The sequence below is a fragment of the Paramormyrops kingsleyae genome, chromosome 16 (assembly GCF_048594095.1).
Source record: "Paramormyrops kingsleyae isolate MSU_618 chromosome 16, PKINGS_0.4, whole genome shotgun sequence".
Classification (NCBI taxonomy): domain Eukaryota; kingdom Metazoa; phylum Chordata; class Actinopteri; order Osteoglossiformes; family Mormyridae; genus Paramormyrops; species Paramormyrops kingsleyae.
In genome coordinates, this window is record NC_132812.1 from 29,501,288 (window position 1) to 29,521,422 (window position 20,135).

At 40.9% G+C, this 20,135-nt stretch overlaps 1 protein-coding gene across 12 annotated transcripts in view; it reads right to left on the reverse strand.

Moving 5' to 3' along the window:
- Window positions 1-20,135, reverse strand: part of LOC111852793 (fibroblast growth factor 14-like) — a 114,713-nt gene that overhangs the window by 20,771 nt on the left and 73,807 nt on the right. For 8 of the 12 annotated variants that reach the window (XM_072700482.1, XM_072700490.1, XM_072700484.1 and 5 more), the window contains 2 exons: window positions 2,432-2,542; window positions 1,095-1,198 (listed from right to left, as the gene is read on the reverse strand). In XM_072700482.1, the coding sequence (XP_072556583.1) occupies window positions 1,095-1,198; window positions 2,432-2,542 (215 nt within the window). Of the gene's footprint in view, window positions 1-1,094; window positions 1,199-2,431; window positions 2,543-15,053; window positions 16,707-20,135 lie in introns of those variants that run through there. The other 4 variants (XM_023829045.2, XM_023829043.1, XM_072700483.1 and 1 more) reach the window with 4 other exon arrangements.

The window sequence follows — 20,135 nt, forward strand, 5'->3', positions numbered from 1 at the left end:
CAACTATCGCGGAATGAAAGGGACTGAACGCATTTGTCCATCACTGTTCATTAAAACAATATAATTTAGTCTCATGGAGGAGAAAGAATCCGGGGGCTGCAGTGGCAGGAATGTGTCAAACTCAGCAGCAACCTGGGGGCTCTGAAGCTGCCACCCTGGTCCGCCAAATGCGTCGAGGCTTTGTGCCCCCCGGGCTGCCCTGGGAGACGGCCCTTTCAGCGGGCACCCCCGTGTCTGTTCTGAAAACGGCGGCCAGCTGTTCCAGATTGAGGCTCCGATCACGGGCATTGATAAGCGGGAAGCCGGTTTGATTTGGGTTATTTATTCAAGGGCTCGTCCCTTATCTTCAGAAAGGCTGACTGCTGTAGAAATGGGCCATGAATCCTCAGAATGGGAGTGAATCATAACCCAGACGGACGGCGTTCGGGCCTGGGCTCTTCCCACAGCGGGTCCTCTAGCTCGCTGACAACTGGCAGCAGCCGACGGCAGAACCGTCACCCAGGGGCCCACAGACATGGGCACGTTTAAGAGGAAAATTCAAGCAAAAACACCGCAACAAATGTCATGCAGGCCACGTGCTCTGCATCCACAACGGTCAGATCTCAGTGTTAACGCCCTTTTTAATATTGCCTGTACATACAAAACGCAGTATATATTGGTGTGTTGATCTAAGATAACAGTGAAGTACTAACAACCAGACATAACATAACACCAATGATAGAAAATAATCTCCCAGATGTAGTACTTGGTAAACACATAACTAAGGAAACTTACACAATGGCCATATGCATACACCCAAAGTACTGAACATCCCTGAATGGCATTAAAATTCAATTAAAATAGCAAGCGCGAATAAATAATGAAAACAATAAAATGTATATACCCACGTACAGAATAAAATCAGGGGCTGAACACATTAAGAATTTTGTGACATTTTGGGAAAGTTTATTTCCTTTGGAAGTGAGCAATGGATTGAAAAAAACCTGGCGCACAACGACGGTGCATAAAACAATGCAGAGCCAAACAGCAGCGATCAGATAGCCTCACCCTCAGGCCCTTCATCAACAACCACTTTGGGAGGGCAGGGAACTCACCGACGTGTAGAGATGACCTTCCCCATTCATGGCAATGTATAACCCTGTCTTCACGGACTGTATGGCGACAACTCGAAGGCCAACAGGGATGAGGTTGAACAAAGCTATAGCAGGACACAAAGTGGTGGTCAGAAGGACAGACTGACTGCACATAAGCATATTTCAGGGCAATCGGCGAGGGCAAAGCAAAATTCAGGCACGCGGGCGGATACCGCGAGGTAATGTGCTCCGCCAAGATTGGCTGGCAGCTTTAATGGACCTTTCCTCGGTCCGCAATGTGCTCTTTGCTTCCCGTTACGTAACGACAATTATTTGCTCCAGTGAGGAAATTACAGCCCTAGCAGCGACGTGAAGTGTGTCCACGCTGCTCATTTAAGCCTGACGACAGGGTAAACCCCCCTCGTGGCGCGCGCAGCGACCGAGCCGCGCTGCAGCGGGAGGGCTCGCGATCACGGCGCGCGTCCGAGTCCGTGACCAGACGGGACGGTGGGGGGGGCGACCGCGCCGCGGCCGCTGAACGCAGAGCAGGACTGGCGCTGGGCGCCCGGCTCTCCGTCTGCACGGCGCAGCGAAATCAAATTAACGAGCTCACCCATAACACTTTGAAAGTGTAGCGGCTCTGGCTAATGACAGGCTTCCCCGCCCACACAGCAGCATGACGGGCCATTCTCACACTCTCAAAGGGTTTTCCTTCCTCTGCACCTGTTCCCTTGTCACATACGGTGGCACCTAGCAGTGCTGCCTGTCTCTCAAAGCTATCGCACTTTCTTGAGGAATTGTGGGCGTGTGGGAGAAAAAAAACAAGATTTGTAGTGGCATAGATATAAAAAAAATTAGAAGTCTTTTCTACCATCTATGGTTTGTTTGTCACATTGCAGTGCAGTGTTTGCAGCTCATAACTTCAATATTCAATACGGGAATATTTAAATATAGCCTCTCTCTTACCAACAAATAGGAAGGGGGTATTTAAAAGCGTGCCTGCTCTTTTTTTCCTAATTGCATGTTAAATCATTTGTAATTGTACGGTCTACGTGTGCTTACTATATTTGGATCAGGGCTTATCGGCCCCAAATGCAGATGCAATTCCCCTAGTCAGCCCCAAATACTAAAAGGAAAACATTCCTTTAAAATAATAGCACAGCAAAATAATTTCCTTTCATTTAGAACATGAAGAAAACATACGGTGTGGAGACTCTCACGTAATCAAAACAAGCCAACTAAAGACCCAATTAACCCAATGATCTTGTGCTAAAATTGCCGGTAAAATTTATTATTTTTTTTTAAGTCGTGCCACATTGTCCAAACAGAAAGTCAAAAAAAAAAAAAAACAAACTCACAAGAATTAGTGCTGTCATCCTTGGTCCCGTCCAGAGATCCATCTGGATTCATTTGCAAGTAGTATCCCTGTCTGCAGTATAACCTGGTCACTATTCCCTTGAGCTGGGGATCTGAGAGAGAAAGGGGGGAATGGGATGGAGTAAGAGGGCATCATAGTCTGGTCAGAAAGAAACGATCACAGTCCTACAAAAAAAAAGTACAATTTGTTTTTTAAGGATGTTGCATACTGTGTAAAAAATGAAATAAACTTCACTAGTGACACAATTTAATAGCATACTAGTAGGTTTAAAAGTTTTTTGTAAATGTAAAAATGACTTCCATTCTTTTTGCATATTTCACATCCGAGATACATGCAGACAGTAAATTTAAAGGAATATTACCAAACAGCACACCTAACTTATATGCAGTGCCAATTTAAAGGATATTAAGTGTGCAGCTACTCTTCCTGCTTTGGGCTCAGCAGTGCCCTCTTCAGGTTCATGGGAAAATAATCGGAAACGTTCATCTTCAATCCACCCATTTTCCACAACCAATTATCTAAAGACGGGTCATTATTAGCCTAGAGACTATCCTAGGAAGCAAAGGGAACAGGAGCTAGATGTACGTTCCAATCCATCACAGAGGGGACAGGAACACACACACACACACACACACACACAGTCTTTTTATTATATCTTTGTGGGGACTCCCCATTCAAGATGATGGGGGAAACTCTAATCCAAACATGACGACCTTAACCCCTTCCCAGCCATAACCTTAAGCATATGTAACCAAACAAAATACAAGACTTCTAGCATTTTACAGTTTTTTGATTGCATCCACTGATTTTTACAAAACTTCCTCTTGTGGAGGCTGAAGAAAATTTGGTCCCCACAACATCAAAATAACAGGTTTTTATCACACTGGGGAACATTTGGTCCTCACAATGTAATATATACAGCAGTACATAATACACACACACAAACACACACAGATTTGTAATTATATCTTTAAGGGGGGAAAATCCTAATCCAGACATGATGACCTTAACCCCTACCCAGCCCTAACCTTAAGTAACCAAACAAAATATGGGACTTTTGGCATTTTTGTTTTTTGATTTCATTCACAGATCTTTGTGGGGACCTGAAACATGGTCTTCACAATGTAAAAAAAAAAACATTTGGTGCCCACAATGTAATATAAACATAATCCACACACACCTGTAATCATATCTTTGTGGGGATCGCTCATTTATCTCTATGGGAAAAAAGCTAATGCTAACTATGACAACCTTAATCCCTACCCAGCCCTAACCATGACTATAAGTAACCAAACAAAAATTTTAGTTTTCTGATTGCAGTCATGGAGTTTTAGAAAATTGAGTTTCCCCAGTGTCCTGGTCCCCATAAGGTAAAAAAAGGGGGTATTCATCACATTGTGGTGATATTTGGTCCCCATAAGGTAAGGTATATCTGGACCACACACATGCACAGACACACACAGATATACAATTAGAGAGATCAATGTAGAAACAATGGCAGTACACTTCAACATGGGAAGAACATGCAAATTTCATACACACACAGTGAGAGTGAGAAAAAAGGTTTGAGGTCATGTTTGAAAATCACTTTGGCGTATTACAAAGACACCCAATCAGGAATCAGCCCAATCTTGACGTATTACAAACACACCCAATCAGGAATCAGCCCAATCTTGGCGTATTACAAACACACCCAATCAGCAATCAGCCCACTCTTGAATGCAGCAGCTGAGCTTTTACAGACTGCAAAGAATGTGTTTTTATTTGTCGGTATATTTACTTTGCGTCATTGCATCAGCATGGAGACCCTTATTAATGGGAAGTCAAGCATGACAAATATGTGCATCATATTGATAAAGATTTATTAAACATCACTTATATTGGGCAACGTTTTTTCTACTGCCATAAAGCAGTAGGGGCAGTCTAAACAATGGCTTGTAAAACAGATTACAAGTTATAAAACTCTCAGGAGCTCCCATCCAGGTCATTTAGGACAGAATCAGCTGGCTGTGTATCGCAGCATCCTGGTGTTTATAAGGGCCTGTGATTTTGAGTGACTGAAAAAGAACCACGGTCCTCTGTTCCTCGTAGCACGACTGTCATGGCAAGTCCAGGTAAAAGACTTCCCCCGAATGTGGGAGAATGGTTTTTTACAGCTCTGTTTCCACCGAGGATGTCACCCTGACTTGTGAAAAAATATAAAAACGTTTGCATCATGTTGCCGCAGCAACGTCCAAACATAAGAGCAGCGTTGAATTGGCATGACTGAATATACAACACTGACCAATACAGAATATAAATGCACTGTAAATGTTTAATGTTTAACGCCCCGTTTTATTTTTTTTATACTGTTACTCATTAAAACGATCTAGGAGTTAAGTAACCAAGCATTTAAATTATACATTTCACTGAGGATGACTCTGTGACATCCTATTTGTATTTATTGGTAAAATTCTAGATTTCTCACTATTATTCACAAATGCCTTGAGGTCATAATGGTGATGGAACATAGTCATAGAGAAAAGACATTGGCTTACAAGAACATCAGAGTGTTTCCTACTGAGCATCTTGCATTGTTCCTCATTGTGCTTAATGATACTCTGATCGTTCTGTTTCTGATTCTGATTCCCTGAATGTGCGCAATCACAGCAGTAACGACAATATTTTCAGCTCTCCTTTAAGAGGCCAACGCCCTTCGGTCTGCAAGCTCACCTTCCCATCTCTGACATTTGTCGTTATCTCTGCCTCAGCTGAGACACAGCAGACATTCTGGGTTCTGGACAAGATGACCCATCAGCAGCTTGGTTCTGATGCTGCCGTTTTAAGAAAAACAGAGACGCGGTACACAGCAGCAGAGCAGCCGTACGTCTGTCTCCTGTGTGTTTACCGAAATTGCGATAACCGTGCCTGACTTTATGGTGCTGGATCCAGTTGAGGTCATTCTGCTGAAAGCTTTTTTATTGATTCAGACAGATTTTCATGTTTAAGACGGCCATCCCACATAAAAGACCAGTGAGAATCCTGCAGCAAGGCTTCAAAGATGACAAGCAAAGCTTTTTTCCTGACTGGGAACAGACTAACCGCCCACTGGCATGGAGGTGGCTGGGGGGTGTTTTTCCCTTAATCTCCCAAATACACACACACACACACACACACATGTCGGGTAAACATATCTTTATGGGGACCGCTCATTCATTTCTATGGGAAAAATGCTAGCGCTAACTATGACAATCAACCGTAACCATAAGTAAACAAGCAAAATTCAAGAGTTTTTCTTTTTTTAGTTTTTTCATTGCAGTCACAGATTCTTATTAAATGTAGTTTTCCCTTATGGGGACCAGGAAAAAATGGGTATTCATCACATTGTGGGGACGGACATTGTGTCCACATAAGGTAAGGTATACCTGCTCATGTATATGTGTGTGTGTGTGTGTGTGTGTGTGCATGCCTTAACAAATCAGTTCATATCATTCTATCAATAATACAGTATATTGTATGATTCTGTTTGAAAAACAATATATGCAATATGCCATCAGCAAATATCCATCATTTTCAAAATCCAATCAGCTTAACTGCCTACATTTTCTCCAAAAAGTACCATAAATACTAATCCGTTTATCAACAGCACAGTACTTCAAATAGGCAGGTATCATTGCAAGCGACACCCCACTTTTGACCTGAAAGGGGCTGACCCAAGATTAGCAAGCTCGACACTTCAGGTTCAAACTCATTATTAAGGCTTATACTGGACTTGGACACATATCATGCTAAAGCATAAGTGTATAGTTCATGTCCAAAATGGTCAAATCCAGGCCAAGATTTAGTTTCAACCAACCAGCTGAGTACTCCATGACTGTGACACTTTATGCTCAACTGGTTGGTTGAAACAAAATCTTGGTCTGGATTTTTACTTTATGGATCCAAATTAGCCGGTTCTGTCCTATAGTAATCACTTTTTGCATCCAGAAGGAATCTCAACTATTTAATAAGCAGTGGTGGCTTAATGGTGGCTTCCGCACTTGTAATTGAAAGATTGCAGGTTCGAATCCCCAAGTAGCAAAGCACCACTGAGGTACCCTGAGCAAGGTACCGCCCTCAGGCACTGCTCCCCGGGCGCTGAATTAGCTGCCCCCTGCTATGTCACGATGTCACATATGGGTTAAATGCAGAGGAAACATTTCATTGTTGTGCTGTGGTGTGTCAACAATGACCACTGATCACTAAATTCTAATATGCATGCATTTATAAGACGACATTTGTTGATATCCCATTTACTTAGGCAGGAAAAAACAAGCATTTCACAGATCCTTATCATTTGTTGTGTAACTGATTATAACATACCATATGTACACTTAGTTTACAATGCAATAGGTTTAGGGCAACAAGATAAATACTGCGAAGTGTGGTATTTGTGCTCCGGACTGAGTAAAAGACAAAAAGATTAAACTGAATTCAGTTGTTGCAAAACTATATAAGACGAGTGCTTGCAGTTAATTTGGATGTCTGTATTTACTTACTGTTTTTATTTGTGAAGAAATGATGGAAATGGTGCCTGAGAAAGAGGTCAGAGTACAGTAGCTACATGTGTCTGTGTATGCTCTGAGAGAGGAAGAGGAGATTGCAAGGAACGCTGTAAGGCTACAGCAAACAGGGGGAGGACAGGATTCAACAACAGCTCATAAAATGTTAGTGAGCGCCCTTGGTCATGAATCACCCTTCACCAGGTCTCTAAGTTTTCTTGTTGCCTTTCAATGCAGCATCAAAGAATGTCCTTCAGACTGAGGGAGAGGCTGAGACAGGGACACAAATGCATCTGACAACCGGTGTGAAGGCAAACCGCACCTACTACAGAATGTACAACAGCCACAAACAGAGAAAACCGGACGGGAGTAATCGGCAGTTTACGAAGATCCCACTCAGCAGCATCTGAATGTGTTACTTTGTGAACAAGGCAAAGGGGGTTAAAAACACAGACTGCATTTCAGCCAAGCTGAAAAGGTACTTATGTCAGTGATGAAGATGACCTTCTTAGGCAGTGGTAGATAATCTCATTCCAACCTGACAGTCGGTACTGGTCAATCAACATTGTCAATGCAAATAACAAATAATAATTTTGTATTATTCAAGGAGATCTGTCAAAATAGTGAACATGAATACATTCTATTTCATTAATTTTATTTACAATTAAACAATGCACACAAAATATTTAATACAGAAGGGAAACACTGTAACAAAAGCAAAATATTGTTCAACAGCACGTATCCTACACTAGAGCTTTGCAGTCTTGGTCCTAGTGCCAGGCTGTGAATATTGGCTTTTGTTCCAAACTGCGCTCTTAATTAGTTTTGTTAGAGTTGTTGATTAAATGAATTACCCAATCCAAATGCCTTTAAACTGAAAACATTTGGCAATATGTTGATGACTTAGTCAAAGAATGAGTGAAATGGAAAAATTTCCCATAAAATAAATCTTATTCGCCTGCATTATTTCTGATTCAATTAGTATTTAACAGCAAAATATGAAAACAAATGAGTGTACTAATTGCTTGTGCTCCCTTTATTTGAACATTTATTTACCCACAAAAAAAAATTTAATACATCTGTATTGACCTAATGAAAATCTGCCCAATTAACTGACATTCTGTTTACAATAATTTCATCCATTCCAGCAATAACTCATTGAAGACTGATTTATTAAGAACACCAAGCATACTGGTTTTGTCTGTATAACACCATGTTGGTCAAGCTGCTAATCAGTAAGACATGGCACCAAAGTTCCATATACGTTAAACACAAAGTCTTAAATAACCAAGAATAATGCAATATGTAGGCCATACATTATGTAGTTTGAAAACCAATCACAAGTGAACAATAACTCATAATATTTAAATACTTCTGCTAACACATATGATACAATACAGATGTTCATTTTTTTGTTTTTTTTTGTGTCTTTGAAGGTATCTTGTTTGAAAATTATGCAGCAGTGTTGTGCAAAGCCATAAACTGTAATGTACACAGCCAGTGTGACAGCGCAGTGCAGAGTGTTCTGTTTCAAACGGGTACGTTTCCCAAAAGCATGCAGTAGTTGGTAAAAATGTTAACAACTTACATAGTTGGAACCGCGCAACTGAATGGTTCCAACTATGTGAGCCGCTAACAGAAGCTTTTGGGAAACGTCCGACGCAGTAGGTGTAAAAGTAAAGAGGAAGACTAGAGAAAATGCAGTTTAAAATAGACAAGCAGCCAGAAAGAACCACACATGCAGTTCTGGTCAGTCATGTAACATTCCTTCAAATGAATTTTGAGCATAAAATTGCAATTATTTTGACATCAGAAAATCTACCCTCCTCACATGAATGGCGTGCTGTATGACACCTGTACGTGCACACAAAGGCAATAGCCAGCAGACCACATCAGAGGGGGGTTATTAAATGCTTATGCAATTTTAAAGAGGTCAGTTTTGTGGCTGCACAAAAATGACCCGCAGAAAATGTAATCTAGCCCCGATACAGATGCATATCTGGGAAATGCTGCTCTGTTTGCTCTTCGCTGGTTTAGTGTAAGTCGAGACATCGTCTCTCAGAAGAACACTTTCATTAACAGCTGTATATTAAGATTGAATTTTCCCTGAGGTTCAATTTTCCACAAAATCAATTTTCTCATACTATTGCTCACTGCCTATGGGCAGTGTCAATCATCTGTAATGGCTATACCTTTGGCTCACACTCACGCGGGAGTGGTCACTGTCTAGCCTCACACTAAAGAAAAGTATGATGCGTAATTCAAGGCATTCATTTATTGGCTGTCATTACAGAGAAACTGGCAGGTCTAGAGGTACGTAGAGAAATGTGGACATGGAACATTTATCTCGGGAGTAGAGTGATTATACCAGCCATGAGGTGACTGTTTAGCTTGGGTAGCACAGTCAAGTCACCAATTAAATGAGGGGGGCACTCTGCACCTCAAACAGCTTCCCAGTTCTCTCGCATCTTAAGACGACTCTCCCCTGGTTCGGGATTCAACTTCTTGAAAAGGACTGAGGTGTAAAAGGTGAAACACTCACATGCTCAACATATACCCTTTGTTCTTAGCTTGTGAAATAATCTGCAGCAAAATAATAATAATAATAATAATAATAACGGAAATATGGACGCTGCATCTGCTTGTGCTGATCAGAGCTGTGATTGAATTTAAAAATTTATGTCTGACCCCGATCGCAAATCTCCACTGAGGCCAGAGCTGTTTTTTGATGCTGTTCCCGACCCAAACGTACTAAAACAATACTTGCAACAAAACTGTTTAATCACAGAGCCAAATGATACATTTATATCATGCTAATGTTTAACCACATTTTTCTGACTGGTTTGCCGTGTTTTGTATTTTCATATAAATGCAAATCATGTTATTTTGTAAACAATTTTATAATAATTTCATTTATACATTTTGACTATGAATATCCTAATTATAATATATATTATAAAATGTATATTATATATATTTTATCTCATAGCATGGCAGAACAGAGAAACAGTGTGTTATCTTATACATTTTAAATATATTGTAAATGAGCAGGACATTAACATCTGACTTAGAGCTGTAACAATCAAAGTGAAGCTGTGTTGTCATCTTAAAGAGAACAGGAGCCCATGTAGAGGCACCACTGATGCCTGGCTTCACCGTGACACGTCTGCTATCCCCGCAGACAGGAGAGGTCCATCCTTAATAATAAATGTGGTCTTCTCTTCCCCGTCTGAAGCCAGACGAAGGGATCTGCGTCGGGGGGAAGCCTTTCCAAAGCGTCAGGACTACAATCAGGCGTGTGCCAGCTGCAGGCGTCAAGGTAACATGTGTCTGACCCACTTTAGGTGCTTCTGGAATGTGAGAGGGGCTTTTCCAGCCTTCGGAGGTTATTCCCATTCATTCTGCATCACCATACGGTGTCTGGAAGTATTCAGTCACAGAACTCAGCTACTCCTATCATTTTAAACAATTTAGCTTTTTTTTAATGTAAAGTGCTCTGGGGTAATCCCCGTTACAGAATGTTTTAGAAATATAAACTCCATATAGTTCAATTCAGAAATGCAGGGCTAGCATGGCATGACACTAATCATTTGCTAATCTTAAAATATTCTTAAAAATAATAAAATAAAATTTGCACTTGTTCTACCACACAGGTGCAAATCATTCTGCTACCTCTGCATTGATTTTTTAAATCGTTTTATAGCTTTCCATATGTTAAAACCAGTTTTCTATGGACTGATTTTGCAGACCAGAGAATAAGGAAACAGCAAATGTCCATACTTCATATAGTGCATAACAGTAATAAACGACTGGTGGAACAGATGGATCCAGTATTCCTAAATGTTCTCCTATAGGACGGTGGTGGAACTGATGGATCCAGTATTCCTAAATGTTCTCCTATAGGACGGTGGTGGAACTGATGGATCCAGTATTCCTAAATGTTCTCCTATAGGACGGTGGTGGAACTGATGGATCCAGTATTCCTAAATGTTCTCCTATAGGACGGTGGTGGAACTGATGGATCCAGTATTCCTAAATGTTCTCCTATAGGACGGTGGTGGAACTGATGGATCCAGTATTCCTAAATGTTCTCCTATAGGACGGTGGTGGAACTGATGGATCCAGTATTCCTAAATGTTCTCCTATAGGACGGTGGTGGAACTGATGGATCCAGTATTCCTAAATGTTCTCCTATAGGACGGTGGTGGAACTGATGGATCCAGTATTCCTAAATGTTCTCCTATAGGACAGTGGTGGACCTGATGGATCCAGTATTCCTAAATGTTCTCCTATAGGACAGTGGTGGACCTGATGGATCCAGTATTCCTAAATGTTCTCCTATAGGACAGTGGTGGACCTGATGGATCCAGTATTCCTAAATGTTCTCCTATAGGACGGTGGTGGAAGTCCTGATTTAATGTAATCACCATTTTAAAAAGTCGTCTGAGTGAACACCACAGTGAAATAACGAAGAGATGTTGCTTATATAACATAGAAATGAAACTTGGTCAAATTAAAATAGAAAATAAATCCTGCTTATAGGACTGAATCAAGACTGATCACAAAAAAATGTGACAAGCGATGATCAGTGGTGCCATTCTAACAATGAACCGAACATGACATTTAAACGCCTGTTAGCTTGTAATAATTTTCTGATAAAGGTTTTACGAAGTTTTTCTATAGCAATCTTCCAAGACTCCCATCATACCTGCAGCCCCCTCTGGGAGGACATGCGGAGGTGAGCACATACATATTCCATGAAATTGAAATGTGCATGGACAACCAGGAGAACTGAAAGGGCACATCTTCTCTGTGCCTCAGCTTGGGCCTAAAGACTGCACCAGTAAAGTCCACCCTTCCATATCTGTCACCATTCTTTTACACCTAGATGTTCTGAGTCGTTGGAAAACAACAGGTTATAGACTCAGAGGCTTCATAATTTCCTTGGACTAGTCTCGCTCTCACCAGGCAGTACTGGCGGTCATCTGAATTTTCTCTGAATCCCGGGTCGTTGGGCGTCCTCTTATTTGTCCTTCAGAAACAGCTAATTCAAGGGAATGGCTGAATATCAAATGGAACACAGCGAGAAGTCTGATCATGTGGTCTGAGGACTGCCTCGAAACTCATGGAGCTGGAGATGTGATTAAAAACCGGCGGGCTCCTTCACTGAAAGGTTATTAATAAGGCTGGTGGGATTTGCTGAAATGGGCCACACTAGGGGCTGTATCAGAGAAAGACATTGTTCCGTAAGACAAGTTCATCCTTGGCAGTCTTTAAGGTGGCGGGGGGAAGGGGGGGGGGTCTCAGTCATTTTGATTTTGCAGTTGCGACAGATTTAAGCACCCAGATGTGTACACGATTCCAGCCAAAGATCTTTTTCATTTTGCTGAGCTAGAGAGCAAGGTACACACCTTTAATGTGTGTAGCTCTTTGATGAACACTCTCGGCTAGAACAGTCAGCAAGTGCTGTCAGAGACGCGGAGTGCAACCTCGCCTTCCCTAAAATAATGGAAATACCATGTTGGATTATAAACAATCAGAGTGCAGTGGCGGATAAAACGCTTAAGTGTTTCTTCCACTTCTGAAGTCTGAAAACAAGGGTTGCCCAGTCATTGAAGTGGGAATGATATCAATGTGCTGTGTTCATTTTTGACAATAATGTCAATGATGCATTTCTAACAAAGACTGATTGGATTGTATATCATGAGTCCTCCAGTTATGGTACCTAATCAGGTACAATATCTCCTTGGGTGTGACACCGACTTCCATCAAGAGACTTTCTCTTTCTATATCAGCATGAACCCCTAAAACAATAACTACCGTCATACCATGTTCCTTTCAGCTAAAAAAAAAAAAAAAATCACCTTCTGGAGATTCACACAGAATAAATTCTTTCGTACAGCCTATTACTTTTCCCATAAGTCACAACTAACAAAAGCACATAAGAAGCTTTTAGAACAATAGATCTTTCGCTAGCCTAAGATTTTCTGAATCTCAGGAGGATAAAAAAACAATGATGATGTATTAAAACCCCCAGAGGAGCCACAAACTAAGCCAACACTCTTCTATTAGTTTGCCTTGTGGCACGATTAGCCCACAATCATCTGTGAAACCAGGACAAATAATCCATATTTCTATATACTCTACCAAATATTTTCATTGTCTCTTTGAAACAAGGTCATAGGAGATAAGGACCAATGTGTCAGCAGTGTCCCTCGAGCCATAATCACTGCAAATCTAATTCCAGGCAGCCCAGTGGCTCTGTGGAACCAGCTGACACACATAAGCATGTCAACGTTTTCCAGAGGTAAATAATGACTTCATGTCCTCCTGGCATGTCTCTGTTTTACCTAACATGTACATGCCTTGGAAACATACTTGCTCTTACTCTTTTAACGGTTCACCTATTTATTGAGTAGACAAGCATGAGCAGTTCTCCAACGACATTTCTTGCCGTGGGCAAAAAAAACGACTTGCTTTTTATACTGCCTGATTTTTTTCAAAACACATGAACACACTGAGAAAAAAAATGTGAATCACAATAAAATGTTCACAAATTTTTCTCTAATTTTTCATCATCTTACAGAACAAAACAGTAATACTACTCAAACTGACAGAATGCATCACATGGAAAAGTCTTTACTATCCTAATATAATCATAATATCTAATACAGTCATTAAAAACACTGTATTCCATTGTGTTTTGTTTTTGTTGGTCACTATGCATAGCATGGTGATTAACACAAAGATGTTCTACGTCACTGTTTGTACATAGATGTTTTTACTGCAATATGCACTAGAAAACTTTGAAAGGCCAAACTTAACTATAAACAAATGTGTAAGACAACAGTACAGTTCTCACCACTGATATGTACTGAATTTGTTATTGGTGTGCAAATTATTGTCAGTCTGTTGTTTTATTATCACAAAGACAAGTTAATTATTAATATACTTCCTACTGCTGCTCTTTGATACTGTGTGGTTACTGCCTGCAAAACAATCAAGTCAATAGTAGTAGTAGTAGAAATAATAATAATAATAATAATAATAATAATAATAATAATAATATCATATGGTGAATACATGCTAAGGTGTGTTCCTGATTACAGATGTTCAAACAGTAACATACACCCTGCAACAAGTTGGAAACCTGCTGAAGGTGGGTTAACTGTATTCACTAGTCACTGGACATGCTTTTGTAATTGTAATCGTTGAGATTTTCATTAATTGATAAATCCTAGTTTCAATGTGCCATCGAATACCAGTGACATACGCTGAGCAATCATCACAATGTGCACAGACAAACAACCACACAGATCTATATATATATAGATAATGAATGAATGAATGAATAAATAAATAAATAAATAAATGGTTGACGTTTACCTGTAACGCATACTTTTCCAGAAAAGGGCACTAATTAAGTCATCGAAAATAAGTGACTGAAAGATGTTGTGACCATACTCGGTTTCCAAAAGCGGTTTGGGACATGAATACATGAAAGAATGGATGACTGAACTAATCCATTATTTTTATTTTATTTATTTATTTATTTATTTTTAAGTAAACACTCTTCCAAACCAATGCAATTCATTCAAGACAAAAATGTTTCGCTTTCTCTAAAGGTTCACATCTTCGGAATTCAATCGCAGAGACTCGACAGTTACACCTCTGCAAAAACCACAAGGTCAGTTAACTTCAATAACAAACGCAACAGGGCGAACCTCGCGGGTACCAACTAACTAACCCATATTCTGGTAAGCAATATCCTCATTAAACCTAGTAAGATTACTATCTCTAACATTAATTGCATAAGCCTTGCATGATTCAGATTCACAGTTATAAAATCCAGCAGTCATTATTTGACTCAACTCATTTGACCACGTTTCTGGAAATTGGAGACTGTAAATGAATACGCATTATATGGAGAATAGAGACCTTATGACCATTATATCCAAATGCTCTACTTTATTTAATGAATTATTAACCTGTGGTTTGGCGACTTGAACACGAAAAGCGCTCCGTTTGTAGTTAAAAGTGTGTGATATATTGTAATTACTGTGAAGTACGTGATTTCCACACCTTGTCTCCGTAGTCTTCTCTTCCTGAGGCCGAAGATTCTCACTTTGGAGAAGATGTCGACTAGGTTCCCGTTGCAGAGACCCTTGTTCTTACTGGGGCTTTTCCTCCTCCTATGGGTGGAGGGCCGGTTAATATTCTGCTCCCGAGCTTGTCTCTTTTGCCGGATTAAACCGCTGGCGATAGCCGCTGCCATGTCTCAAAAACACTGAACTGTTCAAAGCAGACAGCAGCACACACACACCCCGCCTCGTCTGTGCTCGGACCCGTGCACTAGCGTCCCATAGCCCTGCACGCGAAGCCCCTCGATCTACGAAAAACACAAATTTATATTTCTCGGCGAAGTCCACAGCCTACAGTTTAAAGGAGCTGCCAAGCGGCGTGTTTTCATCGTTTAAACATCCGTGCACACAAATGCAGTCTATGGTATTCAGGATATTACAGCCTTTTTAAATCGATTTTATATAGGCAAAATCATCCCGTGTCAACAAGCGTCGCTCAAACTTCAAAAAAATGCAGATTGCAGACAAGTGTCCATTCGCCGCTTATAACGTTTAAAAAGCACCGACTCCCACAGACACGACAGGTAACCACACAGTCTAGTTCACGTAAAAAATGTACTTCTTTACTTTTTCCGTCATATTTTCTTTCTTTTTTTGGACGATGGACAGAAATGGCCACCGCCTGAGACAGTAGTCAGGCAATAAAACAAAACAGAAAAAACAGAAGATCTTCGTGTGTTTTTTCCTTGAAGGACGACGGGTCGCCTCCCAGGTATGGATTTGCTATTGCGATGTTTCAGTTTCCACATTCGTCTGCTTTAAAGGCAATCGGAGACTTTCCTTAACGCTGACAAAAGGATTTCCATTTACCTTGACGCTGTCCATCATTTTGAGGAGTGGTTAGTACGATCGACGGGGCACTAGCAATTTTAATAACAACTTTCTAATAGACGCTCACATTTACGAACCAAAAACTTCTACAAAATTAACGGGCTGTTTATTCGAAATATATTCCGATTATATTCCACTTTGTCCGGACCGAGAGCGTTATCAGTGATCCTCGTTTCCAGTATAAAAATATGAAATCGTACAATTGGTGGGGGGAAAAAAAACTAAAGCTGACCCAGGTCTTGTGAAGATGACGTCTGCCTATGACAGCACCGCACAAATAAATAAAGTTAAAGAAATCCCTAGCAATATCATTCAATAACAGTGTGCGAATCGCAGTCTCCTACCAGCCATCACAGAAATAATTGCAATATATTCTGCAAAACGGGAAAGGCGGCAGCTACAGCAAACATAGTTGTCAGAGCATGGTCACAATTTTGCATTCAATTCCCGGCTCATTTCGCGCAAATCCAACGTTAAAAAAGCACCAGCGTTTTGTTTCCATCGATAAATTCATGCATGCTGAACATCAACAAGTCATGTCAACTTCCACCTCGTTTTACCATCTACCTCGGAGGAGGAAAAAGCCCACCCTTCGGGAAGTAGCAGCTGCTCCGCGGATATCACTCTGCTGTGTGACTGTTTGCTGGGAGCCTGTAGTAAATCGCACGCTTCTGCAGGACTCTTCGGCTGTACGAGGACTAACGCCCCCGCTGAAACGCGGACATAGACACGGGGACGCAGAATATGTTTAATTCTGCTGTTAAAGATGCAAGCGGCTCATTAAAACAGCAACTACATGCTGTCAGCAAGGTTTCTCATAAAATCCAGCTAATAGACTGTCATTAATCAGTACACTCTGCCACTAACCCTAATATTTTCTCTCTCTCTCTCTCTTTATGAAGTAGCCTACTACTTGCTTTTGTTTACCAAGCCTTATTAATAAATACATAGAATTTTATTAAGTGTAACATGAATGTTTTAGAATAACTGTTATTATGTTCTCAAAGCAGGGTGGGTGAAAGGGAAAACAAACTGAAAATGTTCATACTCTGGTGGATCATTTACTGAATCACATTAAATTCAATACAACGGTCGGCGACCTTTGCTGAAGCCACGCGCAACATTCCGGCCATTTCGACGCTTTTTACCTTTGATGTCTAAATTAGCGGTCAATCCAATTAACGCAGGTAAAATATAAATGATATGGCACTCAAATGTGGATCTAAAGCATCATCTGGCACTGCTTTATAATAACAACCACACTCGAGTGTGTGTGTGTGTGTGTGTGTGTGTGTGTGTGTGTGTAGAAAGCAGTGAAATAAGGAAGGGGTGGGTGATCCGTCCGTTTACAGTTCAATAAGGCGACATGGCGGTGCGATGTTTCGCGTACAGACGAATTGCTGTGTGCTGGAGGCCCAAACAAATCCAAGGCACAAAAGGAAAACTCACGGGAGCCACCTGCCGTTTGAGGCAGCCACGAAGCGCGCCTCCCTCCCCGTCCGCGGCGGAGAAATAGGCGTCGGGTTTAGGGAAATACATTTCAGACACATTCGATTATGCCTGACACACTGTTTGGACTAGGATTCAAGTTTGTGAATTACAAAATATGTTTAATGTAAACAAAACGTTGAGACTGTGACATAAACTTGTACTGACAATATCCTATTTTTGCACTACATTTAACTTTAACGAATTGTCTGTATTTATTATTGATTTACTTTTTATTGTCAATCAAACAACTATAGACTAACAACTAACAACTGCCCATCATACAGAAAATGGAAAGGTATCACACAAAAATGACTTTGATTTGCCTTTTATGAAACTATCCATCCGCCAAAGTATCAGCGAAGTGCCTTTTTCCGGCGCCCCGTGGTTTTCCCCAGTCGCTGGCTTTCGGAAGGAAAAAGGAAAAGGGAAGGAAAAAAGAAGGCTGCGGGCTCCGGCGTTTACAGCTGCCGCCTGTAGCGGGCGCTGTCCCCCAAACAGCGCTCACGATGTGACAGCTAAAGGCGAAGGGCTTTACTTCGGCTGTTGATGTCGCGGGTGTCGCCATTGTCATCCATGACATAGTATCACCCGCAATGAATGCATTTCATTATCGCCACGCTTGCTTAAAAAAATCTGCAATACGTTAAAGCATATGGAAAATTCTATGCAGTTAAATGACTGAATCCCGTTATTTGAAAACTATATTAATCAAATAATATAGTGTAAACGTAAATCGATCGTTTTGAATATACAATAGCCTACATTACATCACAACATTCAAAATTAAAAGGATTTACACGTATCGCAATGAAATGGTCTTAATTAGACCGTCTCTCTCTTTTTTTTTAGCATCAAACTAGGAAACTCATTAAGGGGATTTGTCTGGGTTCATTAATATGTATCCAAGACCCGAGGTTTAAAAAGATACAAACACTATGGTCTAAATATGACTCAAATGATAGCAACGGTTTAGGTATTTCGCAACGTACTATGCAATTTGACAGTTTCAAATTATATTGACAACCAACGACAAAGGTAATATGGGAGTGGATCATGACAGAAGATTATTATCCGTTAAGTTCATTATCGGCGCTGCTTAGCATATATTGGTAATTCAACTCCAACAAACCACTGAAGAAAACCTGTATATGGCGTATAATTGCTCATCCTGGTCTTGAACACCAAGAGGTGGGGGGAGCGGGCGGGTACTAGAGCCAATCTCAAGCAGCATACAGCGCGAGGCTGAAGTGCACCTTGGACAGGATCCCAGTGCAGCGCAGGTCTCGTGCACACACACACACATCACACAATTGCCTAATTGACTGTGGGATTAAGTCCACGTGACGCAGAGACAACGTGCAAACCCCACACACGCGGGGGGAGAGGCGGGATGAAAAACCCCTAACCACAGAGGCGCGAGGCAATAATGCTAATCAGGGAGACACTGCCACCCCTAGGATACACGCATGTCCCATAAAAATGAGCACACTGCCAAAATTTTTAGAAGCGACTTCAAAGTATTTGGTAACATTGATGGTATTACAAGGTACAATGAAGTAGAAAAAGAAAAGAACAGCATGTTATCCGCCCACTTTGAACTTCACTCAGGATTTTACTGATGGCTTAAGTTATTAAACTGGATTCGGCACCTATTCAGATTATGAAAGTACATGTCTTCTTTTATTTATATAAATGTATGTTACCCTGTGTGGGATAACAGTTAAGTTGAATTAGATCTCATTTGTAGTGATGGGAGGGTGAATGCTTTGAAGCCCTCAGTCATGGGATTACTGTGCACTGACACTCACTGGATGCTTTTAACTCACCTGTCAGTGGGTTAAATCAGCTGGTAACTGACTGCACATGGTAATTTCACCTACAGTCTATTTCAAAGCCCTCTTTCCTCTCTCGCCACAGATAAAAGCTACATCAGAACTTGTCCCCAAATAATATCCAAGACAGTTATAAAAGTACTGATTTCTAAGTGTGCATGTAACAAAAATATCCAAGCATAATACATCCGTGGTACGAAAGTGTGTATTTTTACAGTTAAGATAAATTCCGGGGAGTATGAGAAGATGACTGGAAAATAACGACAAACTTTGATTTCTTCCAGACATTAATGAACAGTGTATGTACCCCATGCAGCAAGGGTAAGATATTATTATATATATATATATATATATATATATAGTTGGTATGGTTGTGCAAGGGTTAGCATTGTCGACACCTCTGGTACCTGGGTTCCAGGTGTGTGGAGTTTGCATGTTCTCCCCGTGTCGTCGTGGTGTTTCCTCCGGTTTCCCCCGCAGTCCAGAAACATGCTGAGGCTAATTGGAGTTGCTAAATTGCTCATAGGTGTGAATGGTGTGTGAACGTGCCCTGTGCTGGGTCAGCACTTTGGCTCGGAAAAAGGACGGAGAGATACAGACATGCACACCTTTAGAAGCGACACTCTGTTGGGTGCCTATGGTCACTAATATGATTCATTACATGTTCATTTAATTCCTTAATAATAATGCTTTGTATGGCTTGAAGCTCTGTGGTCATAAGGAAATCTAGCACTGTATAAATGGGATAGAGAACGCTGAGGTGGAAAAGCATCAACATTCAGCTGTAATAATGTCATCCTTAAAGAGGAAAGTCTATATATTACATCACAAAGGTTAAGTGGCTCCCAGTACCTAATATGCAACTTCCA